The following is a 27,007-nucleotide window of genomic DNA, read 5'->3' as shown; positions in this document are numbered from 1 at the left end:
AAAACTTTTTCTTGCGGTTGACTACAAATTCGAAAGTCTTGGCCGGTCGGACCAAGATCGTTCGTCTAACTCCTCGTTCTGGGTCAGCCATCGACGTCGGGGTGTCGAAAGACCTGCTCGGAATTTAATGAATCCAACTTCGTTTTATTCCTATTTGTACGAACATATCCGATTTTCTTTTATTTCTTTGCCCACCAAAGACGGTCAAGTTTTTTCCAGCCTTGAGTTTAATTCGTTGCTTTTCCCGAGGAAACGTGTATAGGAAAATATTTGCGCGCGAAAATTACGATAATATAAGAGGCAATATCTCTTCGGCGGGAAAACCAAATTTACGATTCACGCGATACGTGACCTCGATTTCATAGGAAGATTAAACCGATATCGTGCTGGCGCGGAAATCTTTCGTACCGCGCTGCGAAAAAATACAGCAATTTGGCGGGTTGTCTGCTACGAGGTTTATCGTCATGACGTGTACGCGGCATCGAATCAACCAAGGTAAAAACTTGCGGAACAACCCGTGTTTTATTGTCGTCGGGGCACACGCGCATCACGCTCTCTGAACAGAGTTAACCGCGTCGTAACTTTCTGCGCTTGAAACTTTCGATCTTGAGCGACGTAACTTTTTTTCTTCATAGATCAAACGCGACGAAGATAGTTTGGGTGTCGATATCAGTTACTTTGCCACGAACTCGTAGAAACGTCGTACAAGTTTATTCGGGGCACAAGTTCTCTACGTCCGAGCTAACGAAAGACAAAACTTGCCGATGCGTCCGTCCCGCGCGAACAAATTTTATTCAATGTTTTTCACTTACTTTCCCACTTGGAATCATTTTATTTACGATTTCTCTACAGCACTCTGTATAATAATTATTTTATTTTACACCCGGTGCAATCATAAATACAAATCGTGAAATTATCTGCTTCCCTAATAAATATGAAACGAGGTAGAGAATTACGCCAGCCGCAATCAACTATGTATGGAAAAATTACGTCTATTTTCGTCAGCGGTTCCTGATACGTTAAGTAAATTTCATTCGGAATAATACGTTTAACTTAATTTATCCAATACCCTCTTTCCGAGCAACCACAGTTAATTTTCGAAAATTCATTCGTAAACGAGGTTTACATATTGCATTACCGCTGTTCAAACTAGTACTTACTTGTGTACAAATTTTACGATTAAAGGTTTTCCGTTGAAATTTGTGAACGCTAACTGCGATTGATATCTGATTAAGTATCACAATGGCGTCGATTATTCGATGCTGAGACTGTCGGGGGAACACGTTTGAAATAGTGGAAGTCAAAGCATTCGATCGATTCGTCTAGCAAAGAGACGCGATTACCGTAAACAGCGCGAAAACACGTTCGCGGTTGGCCTCTTAGTCGCGGTGCCGATAAACTTCGGTCATTGAAAAGCCTCTGGCACGTGCTTTCAAGTTTCCGTACACAAAACTGCGAACAGAATATGCGTTTCTCGCTTATCGTCATAAATTGTCACGGTACTTTTCATGATTCGCGTAAAACGAATAAATATTACTGGATTTCTCATCGCACATTCGTTCTGTAATGGCGAGAGCAAATAGAACTTTAGACTCCGTTAAACACGCACGGTGTTAATTTCAGTGACATTCGAGCTATACCGCATCTCGTACATGCCTTTGAGATTTCGGTCCCGTAGCAGGTTACGTAAAACCATGTACATACTAGAAAGAGCACAATACAAATTCCTTCGATCTGGGACGTAGAAAGAGCGTTATGAACCATAGTTATGATACAGTATCGCATAAAATTGCCTTCGCTTGAAACTGACAGATCGATCACCGATACGCTTTTATCGTTTGAACCGATTAATGGTTTTATTTGTTAGCCGCGTTCGATTCAAGTTAAACAGATTTTCACTCTCTTTTTTAGACAAAAGCTACGCGTTGTCCCGTCGCCACAGGCTACCTCCCAACCAGTCTTTATCCAGTGTTTTATATTGTTAGTAACAAATATAATAGAATTACGCCGTCTCTCTTCGGGAGGAAATGTAATTTCAGAGTTGTTTTACTCCTCGTTTTATCCAGCCGTGTCTTGTAGCGTCTTTCCCGTGTAGCGGCGAACTGTCCATCGTTAGATGCGTCGTGCCACCTGTGGCTATCGAGCATTGCCCGATGCACTATGGCGTGCGCATTAAATTACGACTTATAAAACTCGTGCTCCGTCGCGAGTACATACAATCATCCAAGATGGAAAAATATTCTCTCCTTGATAATTGTACCGTGCCCGGAAGAAAAGATCGTTTCCTCGTGGAAATGTCGACGTTAAAAAATATGGTTGGTTAACTCGGTCGACTCGGACTATTTACAGACGAGACAGAGCAGCGCGACAGTAGGGAACAACGAAGAGCAAGGGGGGACGAGCAGCTATTCGCCAAGGACGTCGACGACATCGATGATAACGATGACGATGACAACGACACCGACAACGCCGATGTCAACGACCGCGGTAACGTCGATGGCGTTGCCATTCGTGTCCACGGAATCGGATGCATCGATATCGTCCACGACGTGTTCGCAGCTGCATCACCAACGCCGACGGCAAACGCAAGATGGTGGCCAGTCCCGAGCCGCGACCGCCGCCTCGTCATCCGCGGGGACCAGCAAACTCTCGACGAACGTCCTTTTTTCCCTGCCCGCATCGCCGAAAAGATCCGTTGCTGTCGCGTCCAGTAAGGCACCCAATATAACCAAGTCTCAGATGAAAGGTGAGTTCTATCGAAACGGAAAGTACCGGTACTTCACCTTTATTGACGTTGCGAATGGAACGTGTTTAAAACCCGACACTATCCCTCGCACCATTTCTATACATATGTATAACACGCTGATAAAGAAATAGGAGCGTTCGATCCTTTCTCGAATACGAAACACGATTTTGCAGCTGTAAAAACAGTCTTCTCCAAAACGAGTTGAAATCGCTGGTCGGCCATGAATGGCGAAGCAGAGACGCTGAAAGCAAAGGATGTCTCGAAACGGAATCGGAATCAAAGAAGTCTCGCCTATATACGTAGTATGTTAAAAGAGAGGACGTAAATGTGCCGTTCCTTTTCCTACAAAGTGATATACACGTCGACGACTTAAATTCCGTTGCTTCCGTTCCACATGGATTTTTTTCCTTTTTTTTTTTAACGAACGTTCGCGGAGAATTTCGCTCGCACACGCGTCAAAAAGTCCGATTATTCGCCATGATCGGATTACCTTTTGAAAGATATCATTCATCGATGAGACGTTCGTGAAAAAACATTATCGTAAAAATCCTAGCAAAGGTATTATTAGGTATTCGCGATACTCGTTTCGCGTTACATTCGCGGAGGAAACTGAGCAAATGCTCGTAGCACTCGAATCCAATGGTTAAATCCCGATTTAAATTTATCGTTATTTATGCCACGTGCGCAACGGCGTTTAAAAAATTCAATCTGCAAAAAACTGTTGCGTAAGGTCTACCTAGATTTACGAAGCCGTCGTCTGTTAATCGTTTTCGCGGTGCCTCGGATATTTGCCGAGCATCGACTAATTCGTTCCATGGTCTGTCTTTCGTTAAAAAGATACGCGAGAGGTAAACTATTATAGAATAAAATGTACAGGAAACCGCATTCTCGTGACCGGGTTAAGCGTAATCTATTTGTTTACTTTTTCTTCCCCGTTGGTCATTACCGTTAAATCGCGTGCGTTCTTTCCTTCTTTCTATTCCTTTGTTATTGTCTCGCTGGGCTTCTAGCCGGACAACAATAGCGCATAGATACGTCGGTGCAAAACGTGCTTATAGGAAAACCATAGCCGCCGGTACGTACAAAATCAATGGGCCGTGAAACGAGGCTATTAAACGGTCGAGTCAAGCACCGACGATCCAAGTCAAACCTAACCGCTTGTCCCCTCTCATCGTGTTCGCCGCGGGTATCAAACATCATGGAATGTTATCGACCGGAGCGTTTAATCAACTCGAACCGACCGATCCTCCTAGCTCTCGGGTTGGAAAAAATGTCGAGGTCGAGCGGAAAGCACGATTCACGATCCACGATCCACGATCCACGATCCACGATTCCTCCGGTGTCTTGGCCGGGGTCAGGTTTCGACGCATCGAAGCTTTTCAGATTTCATTCGGTGCGCGTAATTAGTCGAGTCAAAGTTCGTTTCACGGCGTCCGTCGCCGTTATTCCGTTCCTTGGACGAAAAAGTAACGACACTCGAGGATACCTTCCCTCCCGAAATCGAGGTTTCTGTTAATTAAAATATCGCCACGCGACTCTATTCAGGCTAGTCGTGCATTAAGACCGGAAGGAAACTCTCCCCGTAGGCATTATGCGTCACGGTTCTTAACCGCGCTTTTCGCTTCCACTGTTTCGCGTTCGCTCTAATGTGTTACAGCCCCGGCTGGTCATTATGCCTCGAGGGAGAGCGCGCTAAAAATTAAGGCGAACGTAGACTCGGTAAACGTAAGGTATCTCATTGTTATAGAATTCAGGGAGGCTTTCAGACTGTTCGACAAAGACGGCGACGGGAGTATCACGAAGGAGGAGCTGGGCAGAGTGATGCGATCTTTGGGACAGTTCGCGAGAGCCGAGGAGTTGCGAACCATGTTGCAAGAGATCGACATCGACGGTGAGTTCATTAAACTTTAGTTTATTTATAATTGATTAACCTAAATTACCTGAAAGCTGTTTCAAATAGGAAACGTTTTAACGTAAGTTCGGACCGAATTAAGTCGGCCGATGAATATTTTTTAACGCAATACGTATGCGCATCGTCATCAAATGGTCGTTCCATTGGCAACATTACCGTTGCCTTGGTGCACCTCGTTGACAAGGTAGCGAGCATTCGGCTATTAGTCGACAACTATGAAGTTTACCATCCGTCCGTGTAACCACGTTGTCCCACTTACAACCTTTCTGCCCAATGGCATCGCCTTAATTGCAGGTAATTTTCACCAAGCGTTCTCCCGCTTGACAATGGGAAGGACGTTCGCGAGCGGAGCCTCTTTATTAAGCCAGATTCACTCTCTCTTCCTCCCGAACTCTTTCCCTTCGTTCGACCGTGCTCTTTTCCCCTTTCTGACCGACTATATCCTCATACCCCTAACGACTATTTAGACAGTAGTCCTCTTTTTCCTCGGATTCGTTCGCCCGCGTTTTGGAGCGCGAAGGAATTGCTCCAGAATCTTGGTCGAATGGTCGCCACCTAGACGACAATTTCCATCGTTTTGACGCTCGATGACAAGATTCCCTCGAATTTAACGTTCGAATCGAGTCGAATCGCCACTGAAATCTTGTTAGTCTTTTCGCTTTTTTATCGGTAGGGACCATCGAGAGGTAACCTTTGTTGAAAATTAAATTCCAGTCGTTATTCTTCAAGACCTTTGTTAAGCGAAACGGTAAAGATTGGTATACTAGAAAATAAGGTTGTCTTTTGGTTTTTGATTTTTTTTGTACGTGACGCGTACAAATGTATCGATACCTGTTGCTGATTCCCGACCAAGTAGAAAACAAACTTTTTACGCCGTAATAGCAAAACTACCGTTGGTTCTCTGTTTGCGACAGTTTCTTCCACAAGTTTCAATGGTAAAAAGTCAACGTTTAAAAATACATTTGTAAAAACGAAACACGAGGTGTTGGTAGAGGAATAGATTCCCGTTGTACGGTCCTATAGGGTGGCACAGTTTTTCTCGGACTAGCCGAAATTACGCGCACGTCTAAACAAACGTCGCGTCGGGTCACTGGTTCCCGTCGAATTCGCAAACCTGTCGTCGTCAATTGCGACTCGTGTTTACCGCGCGTAAAATTTTTCCTCTCTATACGTCAAATACCCAGACCCGCGATACGTAGCAAGGTGTATCCGTGGACACGTTGCTCGTGAAAACCTTCACCGTGGTGACAGAATTTTTATTAATTCCACGGTCCACTGGAACTAATGGAACGCATAGCAGATTACCACATTGCTGCATTTAAAACGTGCTCTTTTATCGTCTCATTCTTCTCGAACACGCTGCTAATCCAGTTAGTAATTACACGGATAGAGTGTTTATTAATTCCTTTACACTTTGCACTCGGAAGCAAGTTTTTTTTTTTTTTTTTATTCGACAATATTGCAGAGGAATTATACGAGTCGAACCAAGTAATACAGACCGATAGACATTGTTATTCTTATTCGATGTCAAAATACGCTACTAAAAATTCATCGATATCACAGAAATTGGTTAAAATTGTATTACTCGCAATCGAGGATTCGTACGTAATTGTTAATTTTGTTTTCTACTCGTTCGCGTGCCCCGTTGATTCGCGAGCCTAATTTTGACGGAAATTCTGATATATGAATCACTCGCCACGATACTTGCGATTCTTTCGCGCGTTTCCTAGCTGTCGCGTGCCCTTTAATGGGAACGGTTGTCATTAGTATTCCAGAGTGTTATTCCCTCTAATCGACTGGCTCGTTTAATTCTTGCGGCGAATACCAGGACGAAGGAAGGAACGCATTTCCACCTATTCGAAAACGAATTCCCGTCGACTCGATAAGAGCAGCCGTCGAATATTCATTCGTGCGTTGTCTCTTCCCTGGAGGGTCACTTCGAATTTCGATACTAAAAGTATTGAAGTATTATAGAGAGTAGATCAGGTCGCTGTCAGTGTACGAGTAATTAGAAGCAGCTACAGCGAAACTAGGAGCACACGAAACGAGACCATCGTGCGCGCCTACATAATCGAGACTCGTTTCGCCGTGGGTGCATCTCCCGTTCGCTCGATGAATACACCCCCGTTCTCTCTGTGTGCGTGTATCCCATCGAATAAAACAGACACGCACACCACGGATAAACGAAAAACCAAGGAGATAAAAGAGGAAAAAAATATTGCGATACACTGATGAGAACCAGCTCATAGAAACGTTCCGATGCGACATCCGCTACGTCGTTTGAATGCGCTCATCGAGAGGGGAACTTGCTATGACTCGGTTTGGGCCAACTAGTCCATTCGTATGTGCATGACAACGCGTGGCATACGTGTATAGATCGACCGCGGCTTTAACACATCAAATGTCAATTCAACGACGTTACGTTGTGGTATTTAGCAATGCCGACGAAAGTTCCAACTGGTCGATAGCCAACACCGACCGGCAGAGTTGACTTCGAGACGAAGGACGCGCCTAACCCAGACCGTTATTCGTCCGCAGAACGATTCGGAAATCAGCGAGTTTCGGAAACGAGGCCCCAATTAATTTTCACCAACCGCCAATTAATTTTCACTTATCGCGTGTATTCTGTTCCTTCCTGTTAAATGACAATAGTTTCATTGTTTGTGCTTCACTTATTTATACGGGTATAAGCATACAATCGAAAAGGAAACACCCGGCGATCTAGCAGAATAAGTAGTAACCGCTAGCGTCGAAATTGTTTTGAAATTCTTTGTCGAAACGATAGTCGAGGAATATCGTTATTGCGAGGAAATACGAGTTAAATGGAAAAACGATTTTTGGAAAAGCAACGTTTCAAAACACTATGTTAGTTTCCACGTTGTATCTACTCGCCGTTCCCTCGTATCGATGCCGGATATTATTGTTTTTCATTCGAGCTTTCGATTCGTACTTGATGTGTCAGGAACACGTTACGATTAAAAGTACATATTTTGTTCGCGGGGGCTCTTTGTCGATGAATCTCGACCAGCTCGTCCGGGTGTTTACAATTTCCAATCATTTTTAAAGGTAAAAATCTCGTGAGAGGATAAGTCGATGGTCGGACTTCCGTGGGCCTTGCTTCGTTTCTTTGCGTTAGAGCGTCCGCGTTACACCGATTTACGAATCGAGGGAATTACCGGAAGCCATCGATAATCGATTCACCGGCTGGAAACATCGTGATTCCGCGTTACTGAATATATAACGAAGCTTTTGTCGGCAATCTCGCGCGCTCGTTCGAGTTCAAAGCTCAGTCGGTACGCATTTCAAAGCGACGCGTATCACGAGAAACGTATTAGGTTCCATGATCTGTCTGCCACCCTGTCGTTTCCGGAGAATCCGAAGCCGCGTCATCTGGAATATCGATGCACGATGACTGTCTGATTGTACTCGATATATCGGACTATTCGTATGCTAGGGCCCCTGCGTCGCCTCGCGTCCCCCTGCCGTAAACGTCAAGCAAAAGACGTTCGAAAATTCGAAACCGGAGCGTCGCAGCTTAGCATAAAAGGCGAGAGACGCTCGTTCGCCGGGGTTGCATTCGAGAACGCGATTTCATGACCGGTATAGCATTTTCCTCGCTGGAAATTTAAAACAAATTGGATAAGGATGGGAAGTGTACCGTTCAACCGATTCTTTCTTACGTTTTTCTCGTGGCTCGGCCAACGACGTTGTTCGACAAATTGCGATTCGTTTAGTCTCGATTCGCTTCGTTGACGTTTAAATTTGCCCACGTTTAGCTACGACTCTCGGCTCTCGCGAACGTCTGGTCGATTTTTCTTTACACGTGCCGGATATCGCATATCGACGACAACGAATGCATTCTAAATTTAAATATACTGGTTTTCGAATCCTAATTGACGGACCTCGTCGTTCTACCAAAATCCTGGCGAGTATCTATCTCTATTTCTAGCGTAACTGGCGGCCCGTGATGTAGAGGACCAATCGAAACGAGCGATAAGTGTGACGCGAATACGCGAATGTTAGGGTACCTGAAAAGGCTCTTTGACTACCAACGAAATCAATCATCATCGCGTAACGGTAAATCAGTCGCGAGTTCTCGTATATTGGCTCAACTAACAATATCGTTTCCTATACGTGCTGGACGAAATTTCGATCGCGATCATAGCTTTTCGCGTAGTTTTCAACGTGACCCACTTTTATTTACGAGCGAGAAAGAAATTAAACGGGAAACGCATTCACCCCTGGGACAGTTTTTGCGTGTCGCAAACCGCGCTCTATTTGTTTCAATTACAGAGTGCCTTTCTGGTCCGCGTTGAAAAGAATCTAAATTCCGATGAAAAAATTCAATGACTTCGAAAAGTCCTTATCACTTTTCTCTACCGACCGATTTCTATGAAATTCGCGTTCAATATTTACGATTCAATGTACTACTAGTGGATTAAAACCGGTCATCCTCCACGTATCGGGAGAGTACATGTTTTAGTTACAAACAATAATAAAGTTTATATATGTAGGCAATATTAGTACAGACTTTGCTGAACATCGAAGTTACGCTTGGACCGTAATGTCCGATTTTACTAGTGCCCGAAGGTCGTAATTGAACTGCGATAACATTTATAATGTCGAGCATAGGACGACACTTACGTATCGAGAGTAAATCCTTGGACTTGGTAAAGAAGAATTAATTCGTTAAATTCCTATTAAATTGAATATTAATGCGAATGACTGCATGGCTTCACGTATAGACACACGTTCGTTGGGTGAAGGATCGCATCCGTGTCGTGACTTTCGTGGGAAATAAAATCCGTTTAGGCCGTTGGCAAGAGGAGGAAAATCCCTTAGTGACAAACGAGACGCGTCAGCTTAAGCACGTTCGCGTTTGGCAGGACGCGTTATCTCATCTTTCTGTATCCTTGAAGAGCACGTTCGCGCGTGGCCATGTAGAAACAAACTGTTCTTACCGCCAACAAGTTTTACAACTTTCCTTCTTTAAAAATTTAAGTCAAAAATTTATCGAAGGAGGTCGTATGAAGCAACGAAAGACGACAGGCTGTTGTACATACAAGTTCAAACGCTTTGGTACCGGTGGTTTACTTATTACGAATGGGTTTGTAAAACAGAGAACAAGAGTTACAAGTTACAAGATTATTTAAGTCTTGTTAAATTTCAGACATATCGTATAATAAGTTTACCTCGAGGTTTTGCTCCCCGTGGCGCAGTTGTCGATGCTACGAACGCGAGACAACAACTGTTATGTACTTTGTACACAGAACTTCTCCATTCGCCTGAGGGCAATCAACAAAAAGGATTTTTCCCCAGAAGCGACTTGCGTTTATTTAAGAGAAGTTCGTCGGGGATACGACTAAATCGCTCGATGGCTTTCAGTCGTTCCGCGCCATGAAAAATTGTAACCGCTTGATCGGAAATTTATAGGCGATCCTCATGAATTTCAACGCGCCTCGCAGATTCGAATTCCCACGGAAATCATCCGTCGAGAAATATCTAACGTTCTTATTTCGCTTATGGTATTTTGTCTTTTCGCTGTTTTACGCAGGCCACGTGTCTCGTGGTCGCACAAAGAAGGGTGGAAAGATGCAAATGACAGGAAACGCGATTTTCACGATGAAAGCGTCCAGAACCGAGAAAGCAGCTTTTCGTCTGAGAACTTGCCGCTTAGACCCGGAATTGCAAAGTTGTTCGTTAATCTCTCGATGGTCGCGAATTCGGTCTTCTCACCTTTTGACGCTTCTCTTCGCTTATTCGAACGGAACGAATAGCACGTTTCATGTATTAGAATTCTGTACTTTGACTTGTACGTCGTTGGGTAGTGTAAAAGAAAAGTTATCCGAAACAAGAGGATAAAAACGGCGATGGAATGCACTGTGATGGTTTTTCTTTTGGTTCTTTTTTCAGGAGATGGAAACGTGAGCTTCGAAGAGTTCGTAGAAATCGTGAGTAACATCGGCGCGAACGAAACCGCCCCTACTGATCAGGATCAGGAAGAGCAGGAGTTGAGGGACGCGTTTCGGGTACGTTTGCCTTTTATCTTTACCTTTTGTTCCTCGATCCTTCGTCCGTTTTAACAAAATCATCACCACGGAAAATCGCGTAGATACTGTTGCATGAAACGAACATGCACTGTTTGCTGAACGATTTAGCGATTGTACGATACCGTTCGAGTATCAGTTCTCTGACCAAATCATGTACATACTACGGATCGAATGACTTTTATAGAGCGATTTCCCGTATCGAAGTTCCGAGCGATTATACGATTTCAAGTAGTAATTCCATTCTCGTGGTAAAAGGAAATGGAATAACATCGATCCGATAAAATATAAACATGTTAACTATACGTATAAAGTGCCTCGAATAATGTAATTGCAAAGAGATAGACTAACACTTGCTTCTAACCGAATTTACTTATTTATGGATTATTCGATCACGAATTCGATTCATACGTACATATTCCGTGTACCGTGTTGCGGGTGGAATCCAAGCGCGGTTGTATCAGCGGTATCTCGTATTAAAATTTTCGGCACACGTCCGACCGAGCGAAATATAAAGCCCTGATGACGGTAGCGTGCATTCCTATGCGCATATATAACTTAGTGCCCGTACGTGAGAAATAGCGATCCGTTAAGGAAAACAAATCTTTGGAAGAACCTAGCCCCGTGGACGACGGAACTTTTGGATTTAAAATGCCGGGGAATACGCGCACGTGGTACGCCAAGCATCCTCCCTTCTGTCTTTTCAACGGAGAATAACGCCGACGCAGTTCGCGACCTTAGAAAATAAGTAGAAATCAACTGATCGAACCGCAAACTATTTCCATCTTAAATTCACTTCGTTATTAGGGATGAAAAGAACCAAGACCGAATGGGAAACGTCACCAAGGTAGAACTACGTACGTAGGTACCTACTTGTTCGTGGAATCCTATCGCTCAAAGTGTCTCTTGTTCTACGCTCAGAGATTTAACCGAATCTGCGCGGTATTGAAGCCAGTGTAAGAAACGTAGTTGGTAAAACGGTTAAGTCAGTCGCGTGATCGAGGACACCGGTGCACGTTCCATTGTTCAAAACAGACAGACTCTGGTACGTCTCCTCGATTCGCGCTCAACTGGTTCGCCGAGCGTATCAGATCCATGGTTGAATGCAAACGTTAATAATAATTGTCAGATAACGAGCACCGAAGGACAGATTTCGTTCTGCGGTACAAAGCTTTGGACACGCCGAGCGTTTGCAAAACGTCCGCAAAGATATCTCGCGTCCGCATCGTTTTGCGTTCTGACAAATTTCTCAAATCTTGTTTTATTGCTTCACGTTTCAATATTGCGTTCCGCTTTTGACAATGGTCGTTTTCAGTGACCGCTCGTTCCGTGACTTTTCTTCGTTCTCGAGGATAAACGAGCGTAACGAGCATGGAAATTCGGAAATCAGCGTACCGAAAGAAATTTGAAGAGAACTCGAAAAGCTTTGCGGGAACCCGTTTGCCGGTAGTTGGAATTAAAGTGCGTGAAATCGGAATTTAGCGAAAGCGCGTCTGCCTTCCTCGGTGTCTCATCAGGCTGGCTGGTTTAAAGAAATCGTTGCTTGCGCGGAGTTGCATCGTTCAAGAGCCCCTCGTTCGACGAAGACCGTTAACGACGAACGGAGACTCGATCGTCGTTCATTTCAAAGTTCTAATTGATAAATTGAAGTCCGAATGAGTTCCACGGGCGATGAAAAGCTCTTTCGGCTATTGTGTAGCACAAGGATCGTTTCGCAGCACCCGAGATTCCGAGAAGCCTCCGGAGTAATTTAAAATTCCCTGGAATCTAAGTTTTCTCGTTTGTACCGTCTAGCTCGAATCAACTATACTCTTAAACGAGACCAGACTGCGTTTCGAGGCGTCGCGTCGCCTCGCGTCGCGGAGGACAACCGCGAGCCGAAGGAATTTCTTGCATCCGCCAGGTTTCCTCAATTTTTCGTCCCAAGCTTTGTCATAATTTTGTAGAGCGGCAGGAATACCTGGCAAGATCGCTGAAACTTGAAAACGGTCACCGTCAAAGAAATACCTGCGGCTCGACGAACAACCGAAACTTCCTGTCCCGGAAGGAACGCGATTTCAGATGTCTTGGAATGTAAAATCGACGACGTTTACCGCAGGATTCTATTTGGATCTTTCGGTCGTTGCCCATTCATTCTGCAGCGGGAAAAGTTCGGCTCGCGAAAACGAAGGCGACGAGGAAGAAAGTTCCGGTCGCCGCCGCGCGTGACGTAATCAAAACAAAATCGAAACGTCGAAATTACGGTGCTTACTGCAAATACGTGTTAAGTTAATGTTCTCTATCGCGTTCGACTCGTTTGACGTTATTTCGATCGAAAGAACGTGCCTGTCATACAGAATTCATAGAACACATTTCGAACGCGTCCAAAGTACGAGGGTCGTTTCAAAAGTTTACGACTTCACCCACCGGTAATGATACCGTTTAAGTTTTGTTCTCGTATTTTGAAATGTGATTTGTTTTATACGTAACCTGTAAATTTGGTGTCGATAACTCCCATAGTATGGCAAAGAAGTTAATTTAAAAAAGGTATCTCGTGTCGTGATTAAATTTTTAACGAAATAAAAAAAGTGTCGACAGCGCACCATCACATATTATGGTGAAAAAATGGTATCAGCTTGGAAAACGACCCGCGTGGTGACCGTCCAAAAACCGTAGGACAACTATTTCGTAGATCTTTGACAAACGGATGTCCTACATGGCGTAAAAGCTTTAGAAGATCGCTGAAAAAAATATGTCGAAGTTCTAGGAAGTTGTTCGTCTAAAACGATACTCGACTAGAAAATTTTCGTCCGGTAATTTGCTGAAATTTCACGAACTTTCTAACAGAATCGTTTAACGCTTCGTTGCTCGGAGTTGGTCCAAGCTTATGTTGAGTGACAACAAGAGAGAATGCTGTGTAATGTAACGACCTACTTCTATTACGTATGCATATGAAATCCCATGATTTAGTCTCGAGTAGACCGAAAGGTAGCGGACAAAGCTCGAGGGACATCGGGTAATTAAAAGTCGTTTAATACGGATTCCTTTCTCGCGTTTCCAAGTAAACGTCAAATACAAAAGTTTTGTGCTGATCGAAGCAAGCATTGGCTGGTTTTCACGGAGGAAACTGATAAGATTGACACGGTCGCGAACAAGTTAACTTTAGGAAGTTGAAAAGGGGTTAAAATATGCATGGTAAAGGGTCGCGTTAATGAAACCGACTTCGATCAATTTTCATATCAAGATTTGCGTTCAATATCAAGGCAGCAATTGAAGTCTAACGATGTCGTCTCAGTGAATAATTAAAGAGTCGAAGGATACCTGTCTCTGCGAGAGATACCAAGCAGCTCCGGAACCGTGGCAGGTCCATTATTAAACGATATTTTACGCCCGCTACGACAGCAGTCTAATCCAAATTTCGTACAAACGGTGGTACTTTAGTTACCGTCGAATCTATCGGTTTCTTCGCTAACTTAAACGATACCTTTTAAACGTACAATGTACAGGAAACGAAACGAACGAGAAACTACTGGTTTCGTGCAAAAGCGTACCCCCATTAAACTCTTGGTACCGTAACTCCGCAGATCATTAATACGACTCGATAGATTATTTCAAGATTCCCGTATTGCAGTTAGCGTCTGTGCCGACCGAATAAAAGTACCAAGTTGTTTGTAAACGTTGAATAAAAACAAACATACGTATCGAGAAAATCTATTTCGTAATTTGATATCCTGTGTAATTCGTACACTTCTCACAACGGCAAAATTAATTATTTTCCGCGAAACTGTATGGTTTGTTTATTAGAAAATTGGTATTACTTGATACGGCGAAAATTCCTGAAACGATTGATCGACTAACGTCTTTTTTCTCCTCCGGGCAGAAGCGTGCTCGAGTTCTAGAAGTCGATAATGTGCTTTCGACACGCGATCGTACCTATTCGTCCTCATTTCCACCGCAACGATAATGTACCACCCACGTGCAGTTATCGTACATATTAGTTAGTCGAACGAGCTTAGCTACCTCGGTACGCGTTCTATCGAAGTTACTTCGCCGTGTGATCGCTTTAAAGGCCGTTTCTTGTTCGTCCGCCACGCGTCTCCCGTCAGGCGATTCTGGTTTTCCGCGTTTCGAACATTTCGACGTGTTCTGACCGCACAACTTCCCAAAATACCCGATGCAATCTGTATTTCTTGCGACGATCACGCGACCGTTTTCCATCGCGTAACTCTCCAACACGAAGTCGCCTGTTTAACGATTCGTTTTCACAGAGAATTCTCTGCGCGTTGAAAAAGCGCCAACCGACAGAGGCATGCGATAAAATAAATCCCCCCCTTGTTGTTTTAGTTCGCGGTAACACATTGCAAGGAAAAGTTGTTGCAAAAATATACGAGAAATACTATGACGATGCAGGAGGCAGTGCTTCGGGGCGGTTAGTTTCACCTGCTAATTACACGTAACGTGAAAAAGTAAAATTCCGAATTTTAACCAACTCTATACAACTGTATACACGTTCTGCTAGTCGGAGAAGAAACGGATGATTTTAGTTGTGTAAATTTTTAATACTCAAGATACTGACACAACTGCTATCGCCAGGACATCTTTTTTCTTAAACAGGCATGCGTGGAAGTCCGCGTTAGAGTACCCGCGACGCTCTTTACCCCATTATCTCGTATATTACGGTGAAGTTCGGCCGTGGATACGCACCACTTTGTATGCATAGCGTGCGCGTTTGTGCAACCGTGGTCGCGAACACGCGAGAAAGGAAGAGCAAAAACGGAGAAGTGTTTTGGTGGAACGCGGGGGCGTCACATGGAACCGTATCGCAAAGGGAGCGTGTCAAACCGTTGCACCACAATACATTCTAATGACCATAGCTTCGCAGCCCTTCGTAAGGACTTCCAGAACCTCCCGCCATTCTCACACCCCATTCTTCTTCCGCGATGTCGTCTGCCTACACTTTTCCAGCCATTTCGCCGCCTTTGTTGGTCGTCGGCATGTCTTTTCACCAGGCGGTCCTTTTACTAACGCTATCTCCCTCTTCTCGCCACGTTTATAGTATTTCCTCGAGCGTTTCTCGATTATCGAGGAAATCTCTGCCGTCTTCTTTGCGAATGATCCTTCATGCATATATTCAACGAAACCCGCGAATGAGAACCGTGCTCGCGGTATCAATTTAACCGTCGTCTTTCGTTTGTTCAGAGATTCGTTGCATATTAATTGGACCATACGCTGCGTATCATTCGTTCTTCTGTCGGTTAACGAGGCTCGCGTTACCATCCTGGCTCGTAGTCAATTTGCAAGCTGAGCAAACTATAGCTACCGGTATTATTTGAATTGTTATCGAACGTTTGATCCCCAAGCTGGGATATCATTTTCATCTTTCATCGGTGTACCATCGATACCAGGCGAATTCTATAGTTGCGTCTGCTCTGTTTCCTCCGATTTCCTATTAACCGACTCTTCTTATCGCTCTCTTCTCCATTCTCGGAGCCATTACATGGTTACGCGCGGACGCACGCCGTTGCTTTATCGTCGCTGGACACTTTTGCCGCTCCATTTACGTCTACTTTTTATCAAAAATAATGTTCACCCTATTCTCAAATAATTGCCTGTACGCCGACTTCTTATGTGGGATTTTCTGCATTCGAGAAAAATAAAATAAATAAAACTCGGGAGAGAATCTTCAGTTTCCACTGTCTTAGAACAGTTTAATAACGCGTATTAAAAATACTAAAACTTTAGACGCGTGTAGTTCCGAAACTACTAGCGTTTTATTAATTATTAAGGCATTGTTAGAAGCGGCAAGGCCTCCCCTTTAAAATGGCTTTTGGTTTTTGTCGATCCGACTTTCCGTTTCCGAGATATCATAATTTATATAGAGCGGTATTTTTTAAATTCCACTATCCACGTTCTCGCCGCCTTGGAAACGTGTGTATCAATGCGTATTAAAAATACTAAAACTTTCGATGCGTGCAGTACCGAAACTACTAGTGTTTTTGCCATAATCGAGGCATTGTTAGCGGCGGCAAACCTTCCTCTTTAAAATGGCTTTCGGTTTTTGTCGATCGGACTTTCCGTTTCGGAGATATCGTAATTTATGTAAAAGGTAATTTTTCTTAATTCGACTATCGCCGTCTCCGTCTGACGCGTCGCGCCGGAGCTCTCTTTCTCGCACGTGACTCGTGACCGAGTGGCCGAGTGACCTAGTTCCCACGCGTCACGTGCCGGTCAACGGCCTTGACAAGGCCGTAGTAAAAAAGTAAACAAACGCTTCGAACCCTTATATCTCCGGAACTAGCCACCGTATCGACTTGAAACTAAAATCACTATATCTCCGGAACTAATGAAGCTATCGACTTGTTCGAACGTTCATTTTAAAGGGCATTTCATCCCCTATCTGATGAGCATATCAACTATTACAATTCATGTTGTCTTCTATGTTTATTTTGAAATTTACTTTGACGCTACATATCCATAGTAGTTGCAACACTTCCTATTGATCATACGACTGATGTGGGATAAAACTGGACTATAAATTGTTCATTTAATCGAAGATGAATTTAAATTTGTATACAGGGTGTTTTGTTTTCAAGAGCGTTTTATCTTCTACCCAATGAAAATTACTAATTTGGTAATACTATTAAAGCACTAATGCAAGTTTAGAGTAAAAGTATTGAATATTTTTGTATAGGTTGTTAGAATTGCCTCGTAAAAGAGAAAAAGAAAGACTGGTCGTTTGACCGGTCATGGTAGGAATGGGCATACATCAAGTGCCGGTAGGTTTAGTGTTAACGATCGGATTGCCGAACGAGCACTCGCGTCGAAAGATTCACCTAGATCCCTTTAAATCGCCTGACGCGCGCTTAAAGAGTTTAACGGGTCGGCATTCGGGTCAGACGCGACGTATCGCAGTTACCGAGTCGATATTTTAATCTCCGCGGGCTGGTTGGCGCGCCGGCAGTCGAATCGTGGCCGAGCATCGTTGAAAAAAAGCGGAAAACGCGGAAAAAAGGAGAAAAGCGAACGAGCGAGGGCACCCCGGTGACGGGCCACCGAGAAAAACCTTTCAGAAACGGGGATAAAACGGCCAAAGATATACTGGTAACGTTTATTACATTTCAGAGAGGAAGACGGACAGAGAAGGAAGGGGCTAGAGATAAATATTCGCGAGAGAGGAGGACGAGACAATGAAAAACTATGACAACGATTGTTACGTTCGTACGGGCGACTATGGTTTCTCTATTCCATACGTTGCAAGTTAAGCATTTTTTGCAGAACCTCGATTATCAAAACTAGCCCGGGGGGTGGGGACATTCGGTTTTATCGAACACTTTGCAATTTAACGGAAGAGATATTTGGCAATTTTCAGAAATTTAACAAGCAACGCGACTGTTTCCGTCTTAATGGTCGATCAAGAGATTACGCAGTATTTTTCGAAACCTTCAGACTCGGGGAATAGTATCGACGGAAAAATTCATGAACATAAGCGAGAGGCTACCGTACGTGGGCATCAGCAATATTAACCTAACTTATACAGCGTACCTATTTTGTCTGGCTCTTACGGTATTAATCCTCTTAAATTTAAGCACACGTACAGCGTTCGAAAATCCAGCAAGCGTAAGATTTGAATTAATTTGCATAATTTTGAAATTGCTTCAAAGTTTGAAGGTAAATTTTAAATCGATTGTTTTCTGCATATACGTTCCCCGATTCGTACAACTTTTGTTAGGTTGAATTTTAAAAAACTTATTATATCTCTATTTCGTATCGAAACGGTTCGCTTTCATGCGTATCAGTTTTCAGCTTACAATCGCTTTATAAACAATATTGACAAGTTTTACAAGATCCGACTAAAATGGCTTCGGGGTAAGAGGGTTTACGTATCGTAACAAGGATGCTGCGTTGTACCACAGCAACGATGAATATGTAAACTATGCCAAGTAAATAGCTTATCGTCCGCAGAAGAGAACAGTAAGTAAAGTGGAGAGAGAATAAAGCCTGGAGAAAGAATTCCACGATTCGGAATAGAGCGAACTGAGAGGTAAAGTAACGCTATAGTAGCAGAGGACCAGGTTGAAAATTCAGGACGTGTCCCTGGAGCAACGGAGCACAAATATATTGTAGATTTACGTGGCTGGGCCAACGGAAAGGAACAAGCGGGACAAATGTAAACGAGGAAGAGTGCGGAGGTGGGTATGTATGTGTATGTATGTTCATCGCGTTAACGATCAAGCACGTTACACGTGGATCGTGACCATTCGCTAACTAGGAATCTACCTTTCCGATAGATAATTGACCATTGCTTAATCAACGACAGTAGCTTTGTAACGGCGGTTATCGATATCTGATCAATTTTAATATCATAAAACTAGACACGCGTTCTTTTCCCAAAGATGGAAATCCGCTCTGAATGTTTCGCATGTGAATTCACTGTCGTGTTATGCGTTTTACGGTCACGGTTTTGATTCTCATTTTCGTGGACGGCGCTGATCCTTTCTTTGTTTCTTTCTCGCGAGAGATTTCAACGATTTCTCCTGGATTCACGTAGACACGATAAACCACGCGAAGCCCGCCAAGTTTTGTCTGTTATCAGGCGCGATGCGGCAGAAAGAACGCGGCCATGGTACTTAAGAGGGGTATGATTTATTTCGTGACTTGCGCGTTTCTGCGTGACAAACGAGCGACGGAATGGAGAAACACGCCGAAATTTTAAATCAGAGATCGCGAAAGGTAAGGCATAATCAGATTTGCCAACAGCTCACCGGATTACTACCGATAACAAATAAACATCTTTCTCTATCGCCCTCCGAACAAATCCATGGATGATCTTTGCACCATAGTGTCGGTTTGTCACACGGTAGACAACTCGAGAAAACTGGATCATTGGTTTTACCGGGATATGCGCGCAAAATTAGAATATGCAGACGACAATGGTGTTAATTATGACGTTCGTGTTGTCTACTCGGCACTCGTACAAGTGGATACGTATGATGAAACAATGGAATAGTTAGGGAGCTAAATGATTTGGTAATTGCTTTAATGGTTGCCCGAGTGCGATTTCCTACATTCAGCCTAGAATGGTCGAGCTTCTATCTGGTGTCTGGGATTGCCGCGTCGTCGACGCGTCGAGCGGAATTTTTCCTGCGACGACTTTTCTCAAGCCCCTTTTCCCATTTCCTTCCATGGGACAACATTTCCTTCGCGCACCTCCGGCTCTTGTTCCCGGAAACGGAGCTCAGTCAATGAGTTCCACCGACCGAAGAAACAGAAAGGCGTGTAATCGTTAAACTATAATAGCAGAGTCGTAGAAATAAGGACTCTACAGGGTGGATCGATTCGTGATCCGTGATCTACGATCTTGTCGCGTTTGATCTCGTAACGGGATACCTTTAAAAGAACAAACAATACGAATCTATGGATCACGGTTCTGTGTGTGTCCTTTGACTGTAGAAATTGAATGTGACTTCTTTAGTATGTTTAAGATATAAAAATTATATGTACGTTTGTTGCGACACTTGCATTTGCGGTTAATTATTAGGAACTTCGATGTTTGATTTTGGACCCGAACTCTTCGAACTATTCCTGTTTCTCAACAGCGATTGACGTATCAAAAGCCTAAGTCTTGCACACCTCGGCGAGGGAAATTAACGGATCGATGAGATCTTCCACTTCCCCGAAAGTACGGTAATCGTGCATGGTACCGGCTGCACGTCTGCACGATCCACCTGAATAAATCATGCTGCAAAGTGGACGGAAACGTTCTATATTTAGAAAACTGCCTCGAGAACGCGATTTTTCTGTAAATTTGTTTCATCAATTTTCTCAATATAAAATGCTCCAAGACTCTGGCAAGAGATAACACGTTTTTATTTCTATGAGCAACAAAATATAGTAATGAATTGAGCTAACTCGATACAAATGCACTGCTACTCCACGGTGAGTGCTCGTGGCGTAAACGGAAAGATAAACCTAGTTAGTTTGACGCTTAACGTACGAATCTTGAAAGCACTTCACCATGAATCCGGGCAAAGATGGTTCTTTTTTACCTTTTGGCGCGTAGTATCAGACTATGCGAAACGTACGACCGCGCAAGAATATTCGTAGAATCGTGGTTGCGTGGCAGCCGAAATTCTTTTCCAAGATTTTATCTAATCCTTTTATACTCGGAAGAACGAAGGAAATCCATGTACGGTTTCATTAAAAAGAGAACTTGCGTCTGCGTACTGCATGTAAGGAAGACCTTCTCTAAGTTGTTTCTCTACCAAACTTTTATCTTCGTTTAAAAAAAGCAGTTATAGTGCGACCCAGTTTCTAGAATTACCCTCTATACTGAGGGTATTGTAGGAAGATATGAGAGGAAAGATAGGACGTCAGCCCTATAATATGAGATGATATTTCGCGAAGATACGTATTATGAAGAAAATATTCGCAATAAAAATTGTTTCATTTTTGCGATGAGAGCGCTATAAAAGATTATTCAAGATTTACTATATCCAAATGACACGACATCGATTCCCCCTCCAGGAGTCGGCCCAAAAACTGACGCATTAACGAAGAGTCTAAATGGGCGAGCGAATTCTCTCCGAGATTCAAGGTAAAGTCATTAATTCGGATCTAAGCAAGTAATATTCAGGAAGAGGATAACAACCGTTGCCGCTGTATTAAGCCGGGCCATCCGAAAGAGTCGAAGGCCACGGATAGCGCTCCCCAGAGCAGCATCAATTCCGATTCTATTTTCTGCGAAAGTCCAATGGTTCGAGCCGCGTCTGGAAACGGCGCGAGACGATAAATAATAGGCGGCAGCGTCGTTATTATTCCCGTGGTGGCATTTTTTCGCGAGCCTCGGTTATCACGTCGCCGCAATAGTCGAGCGCTTCAAAGAGAACCCTCTCTACTCCGAATAGCGAAAGAAAAAGCCTTCTACCATTTTCTCTGGCCGGATGCTCCATTTACCTCGAAATAAATGAATCTATTTCGCCGATTATTTCTGTCCACGAGGTCCGTGACCCTCTTTCCATTATTTTCGACCGGGACCATTTCACGATGTTGCTATTACTTTTCTTTCTTTTTCTTATGCTTTCAGGTGTTCGACAAACATAATCGCGGCTACATCACCGCGTCCGATCTTAGAGCTGTGCTACAATGTCTCGGAGAGGACTTGTCCGAGGAGGAAAGTACGTATTAATTGTCAGGACTTGGCGACAGTCATAATAACCTAAACAATAGCGCAACAGTTACGAATAGAAACGGTTCTATTTTATTTTCGTAAATAGTATTTAATCGCTTTGCAAGTTAATCGAACCAGAGAATCAGATCCTGGAAAATTGCGGCGTCGTTTAGAAACTTGCGAACAGCGAAGAAAGTTCGTCAAGAAGAAAACGATACTTTGGAAAACAAAACGAGCCGAGACGCACGACGAAACTTTTCCAAGGATACCAATTTTGTTTTTTCTCGACGACCATTCGTTTCCTCGATAAATCGATTCCAATTTTCCATTCCTGACGCGTTTGTCAAATCGTTGTACAAATTTAAGGATAAAGTTTGACAAGTACGCGCGGCGCGGTTGTCCTTTGCGCGAAACTGAAATCCATCGAATTATCCAAGTGCTCAAGATCTTTGGAATTTGTATCATCGAGTGAAATTTATCAACGGGAAAAATACGACCATCATATTTCCTGCAAAAGGATATAAGAAAAATTGATTACGCTCGAAAAAGAAAATAACGTAACTTTATATTCTTTGGAAGATTGCAATATCTAAGAAAACGTTAAGAAAACTGCGAGCGACTATTATTACTCCAAACAGAATACGATTCCCTTCTTGGTTGTATTTGTCTCCATTGTTCTCGTTTCTTCGCTTTCATCTGGCACGGGCAGAAAACCTACCATCTTTAATTTTATTTGACGAGTCATTACGACCGCCCGCGAATCGTCATTCTATCGCTGGATTTTTCCAAGTCATGGAAAATAAGATGTGCCGATAAACAGCGCGGGGGAGGCTGATCCGAAGCCCGTTCAAAATGCGCGTCACAGAAATGTTGTCAACTTTTTTGCAATTTAAAGCAAGCATCGCATCCCGGCGTTCGAGCCGATCGCTTCGAATCCTTTATCTCCTTCGTAACAAAACTTTTGTTTCGTGTAATTACGCCCGATAACACGTTCGGTCCCATATCAAGTTTAAAAAAGATAAAACAAATCAAAATATGCAAATTCCCTGCGCGAAGAGAACTCGAAAAGTTCTTTATCGGAGTTAATTAGTGTCAAAAAGGGTTTCAAATTGGACGAAAATATTATCAAATTCGGGACGCGTTAAAAGAGACAAGTTAATTGAAATATAATTTGAGAGCGGTGCGCTTTGTTGGCCGTAGCAGCTGGTTGCGCGATTACGATGTCAATTGTAAAACACCCTATCCTATAAACGATCTTATTTCCTAGAGGAACCTCCAAGAAATACGCTCATACTTTGTCGGTATTTTAATTTCGATAGAATTCTTGACATCGACTGAAAAAACGATCAAAGTACCTTTAACATCGGAAACAATTATTATCGGCAACTTATAGAAAATTGAATCTCGAAAATTGAGACATGTCGGATGTACAAGACGATTTAAAAAGAGTCGAAGAAGACAGGAACATGTACAATAATACTTGGAAAAGTAGATAGAAACTGTCCGGTTAAAATCGATTGGCAAATCCAGCTTGTTGGAGCGATTCGCGATTTTCTATTCTTATTACTCAAACGAAAGAAAATAGGCTGATCGTAATTAGTTCAATTTCCTTATTATCTTGTATTAAATTTTCCTGAAACTTTCATCGCGAACAATCAAGGAGGATAATAATCTCGTATAAATTTTCCAGCTCTGCGTTAATAGCGTACGATTGCGTACGAACGCGCGCACAAACCCCCTCCTGCGAGACGGTAAATTGAGTTCCCTCTATTGACCTCTGTCTATAGTGAACGACGTAATAATACGTCGGTACATGGGATGGGGTTACTAATTGATCGGAATCAATTTGTGCTGTACACATAGTATTTCTGCTCGTATTAATAATTGCCGCGAGGCATTGAACCGATTACGCTAATGGTGGGAAATGTCCTGCGGGAGCGGTATTTTTCCAGCGATATCGAAAGAACGAAGAAGTTCAGAACGGTCTTGAGATCGATTTTCCTATTGTCATTACGTGGTAATTGTCCTCGTGGATGGGGTCGTTGGAAACCCTGGATCTGTACATCTTCGTTCTTTTCAGTGGAAGAGGAAATCCTACGAAGAAATAAAGTTGGACGCTAAGGATTTATTCTCTGGTTCTAGGACAAGTTCGTGCGAGTTCTTTCGCGAGTCTCTGGCAAGCGTGATTGGAATTAACACTAAATTAAGAGACCGCAAAAAACGAAGAGCTCGTTGGACCTGATTCGCGAATAACGGGATTAGATGTACGTTCGTCTCTTGCTAACGTTCTAATTATTTCGATAGATATTTATTAATATTAATTCGCAATGACGAGGACGTGTTCTTGATTGAAAATAATTTGAATCTTGCTGAATCTTGTCAAGTTTGCGCGTAGCTATGCATCATATAATGATAAGATCTGTTCGTCTCCATCGCTAAATCGTCGCATTGTTTCGCGAGACTCTGTTAATCGCGATTTCCCTGAATATTGAATTCGAATTGAATAGACCGGACCGCTCGTTCGAAATCACCGCAACAAGCCAAAAAACGTTCACTCGCGGCGAACCAATTGTTTTTTCCGCTTTCAGGTTGTACGGTTTATCGGTTTTACGCGGGGAATTGTCGGTGCACTTTTCATGACGGAAAAGTAATGCGGCATATTAATACCTCGCGCGATATCTCGTCGGACAGATTTAACGGAAACCCGAGTGCTGGCGCGGCGGTGCGGCGGGGAAGTCGAGTTAAAAATTAAATTGCACGCCCGTCGCGTCGATTAGCATACGATCGTCCATGGGTGATTTTAATCAAGCCAAATGCAATATTTGCCATGTCGGTGAACGGGTAGCGGTAATAGCGGCGATATTAATTTCCACCTTCCGTCAGTCTGTCTGACCACTCTGTAATCGTTCTGGTAAAACGTACGCGGTTGTACAATTTCAAAAGAGAGAGAGAGAGAGAGAGAGAGGGAAACTGCCGGAAAACTAACCACCGACGGTTCTTCCCGTCCGTCTGGGGAGATTTGTGAAACATTTCAGCTTGAATCAAGTACAAGATACAAGCTGCTTTCACTGTGTTTCAGTCGAGGATATGATCAAGGAAGTGGACGTGGACGGGGACGGACGAATCGATTTCTACGGTAAGCTTTCATGCACGCGTTTTGCCAATTACACTTTCCTCGTTTCGCGACCGCGGTCATGAGAAACTCGAACGGTACGCAGCAAGGAATCGTCTTGTGCTTCGAAACCGATAAATTTTCAATAGAATTTTACCGTCTTGCTTTTCTAATAAAATACTTTACCCGAATAGAACAATCGAACTTGGTCTCAGGCAGCGAGGAACGTATTTTTACGAGAATTTCGTTGTTCCAGAATTTGTCCACGCGCTCGGCGAGCCAGGAATCGACGACGACGAAGAGGACGAGGACGAGGAGGTGCTGTCCCCGGGTTACTAGAATTTTACCTATTCTCGTCTCTGTGTTAGATAGAACGAATTAACGATGAGCCATCAGCGACGAGCGACCGCGATTTCTGCGCCGTTTTTCCTCTGGTATTCACTGTTGCGAATACAATGCGCGGAGAAAAATTTTATCCGACGTACAGCCCGACAAAATAACAAGGAGAAACAACACCGAGAAGGTTTCGAATTCGCGCCGACGCGCAAGATGATTACGTTTCGCACCGTTAGAGTGTGCCACTCTCTAACGTCGGAACGAAATCACGATGCAATTTCGAATCCAACGTTTCGATCTAGCCGCGACGCTCGCGATCTTTGGTAAATGTCAGAGGAACGTTTCGACAAGCCCTAATCGCACCTATCGTAAGATTCGTAGATACGACGTCTTGTGGAATTTTATGTTATCCGATCGTATTTTAAACTGATATAGTCAATCGATACTCGTCTCTTGTTAGAAGCACGTCTACTTCAGTTACTTGAACCGACAAAATAGTCTGTAACAGATTTATTTGTCGCAGATTAAGCATTCTTAAATTGTATGCAGCAGAAAAATCTTGCGTAAACTCGATGCGAAAAGGTAAATCGTAAAATGGATATTTGAATAAAAACCAGATAGCATGCCAATCGTGCCTGATCTATCGTACCTACGAGAACCCACGTATCGCGTGACATAAAATTTCAACAAGTCTCGTAAAATCTCAAACGTCTAACTTCCTTCGTTATCTGTGCTGAAAACTATCTACTGATAAATCTTGGTGAATCATATTCGGTGGTTTACGGTGGTGATGTAAAAAGCGAGAAATCAGCGAGGGAGGCAGGAGCAGTCCGCGAGAGAAACCTACCGACGAAACGGAACATTTATCGACTCTGATCGAGTTTCGTCCGTCGATATACATATATACTCGCGACTCGATCGTGATTAATTTTTTCTCGTAAGATACGTGAATTTTTCGATTTTACTCTTGTCTAATCTAGTTCGCATTGTATCTCGTTTAAAGTAACCGTAAGAACAACACGAACGATACCGTGAAACGATCGATCGACGAAGCCGAACCCGAAAGCTACTACGCGTGCCCATCGCGACAGAGGGACGAAACATAATTTGTCGACGATCGACAATTTGCGCTTATACATACTTTGAAAATCTCTCGATGGAATGCGACGCGAACGGCCTTCCCTCTACGGCCCGATTTACGGCCGAAAATATAAACGGGGCTTTGAAACCTGGTTCGAGAGAAGCTACAATGAAATTTTAAATCGATATTGATCGCTTTGCTCTCTTCGAGATTCGTACTCTGTACCTTATTAAACGATATTTCACTGCTACGCCAAATAACAAAAGCCGCACGCTGTTTCAAATATTTTAAAGGGTCTAATAAATCTAATAAACTAACGTTTTTTTCGTGGCACGTTATTTCTTACCGTTCCCGGTCCAACCGATACGCAAATAAAATGAACGATAACTCGGTCCATACTGAAAGAATTATGATACCAAAACATAACGGGGCACGTATCTCCACGTTCATCTTCTCGATGTTACGTGAATTCGCGCCACCGGAACAAAGCAATGAAAATGGAAAGAGCTTAGATCAAAACGGGGTACTCGTTTCCACGACAAACAGACCGTTAACTGTCATTTATTTTTCTTAAACGTTCATTTTTATTAGCGATAAATAAACTTACATATCTTTACAGTAACAACA

At 43.3% G+C, this 27,007-nt stretch overlaps 1 protein-coding gene across 1 annotated transcript in view; it reads left to right on the top strand.

Annotated features, from left to right (window-relative positions):
• The window catches only part of LOC122397881 (calmodulin-like), a 43,807-nt gene that overhangs the window by 14,002 nt on the left and 2,798 nt on the right, over window positions 1-27,007 (top strand). Inside the window, exons 2-8 of the mRNA XM_043397343.1 lie at window positions 2,350-2,746; window positions 4,494-4,637; window positions 10,572-10,687; window positions 21,768-21,858; window positions 24,931-24,987; window positions 25,220-25,775; window positions 26,927-26,929. Of these exons, the coding sequence (XP_043253278.1) occupies window positions 2,350-2,746; window positions 4,494-4,637; window positions 10,572-10,687; window positions 21,768-21,858; window positions 24,931-24,987; window positions 25,220-25,302 (888 nt within the window). The 3' untranslated portion in view covers window positions 25,303-25,775; window positions 26,927-26,929. The remainder of the gene's footprint in view (window positions 1-2,349; window positions 2,747-4,493; window positions 4,638-10,571; window positions 10,688-21,767; window positions 21,859-24,930; window positions 24,988-25,219; window positions 25,776-26,926; window positions 26,930-27,007) is intronic.

The sequence above is a fragment of the Colletes gigas genome, unplaced genomic scaffold (assembly GCF_013123115.1).
Source record: "Colletes gigas isolate AHSC1104 unplaced genomic scaffold, ASM1312311v1 Colletes_gigas_Sc00010, whole genome shotgun sequence".
Lineage (NCBI taxonomy): Eukaryota > Metazoa > Arthropoda > Insecta > Hymenoptera > Colletidae > Colletes > Colletes gigas.
Note: the sequence above shows the minus strand (reverse complement) of the source record. Positions and strands in the feature narration are given on the sequence as shown.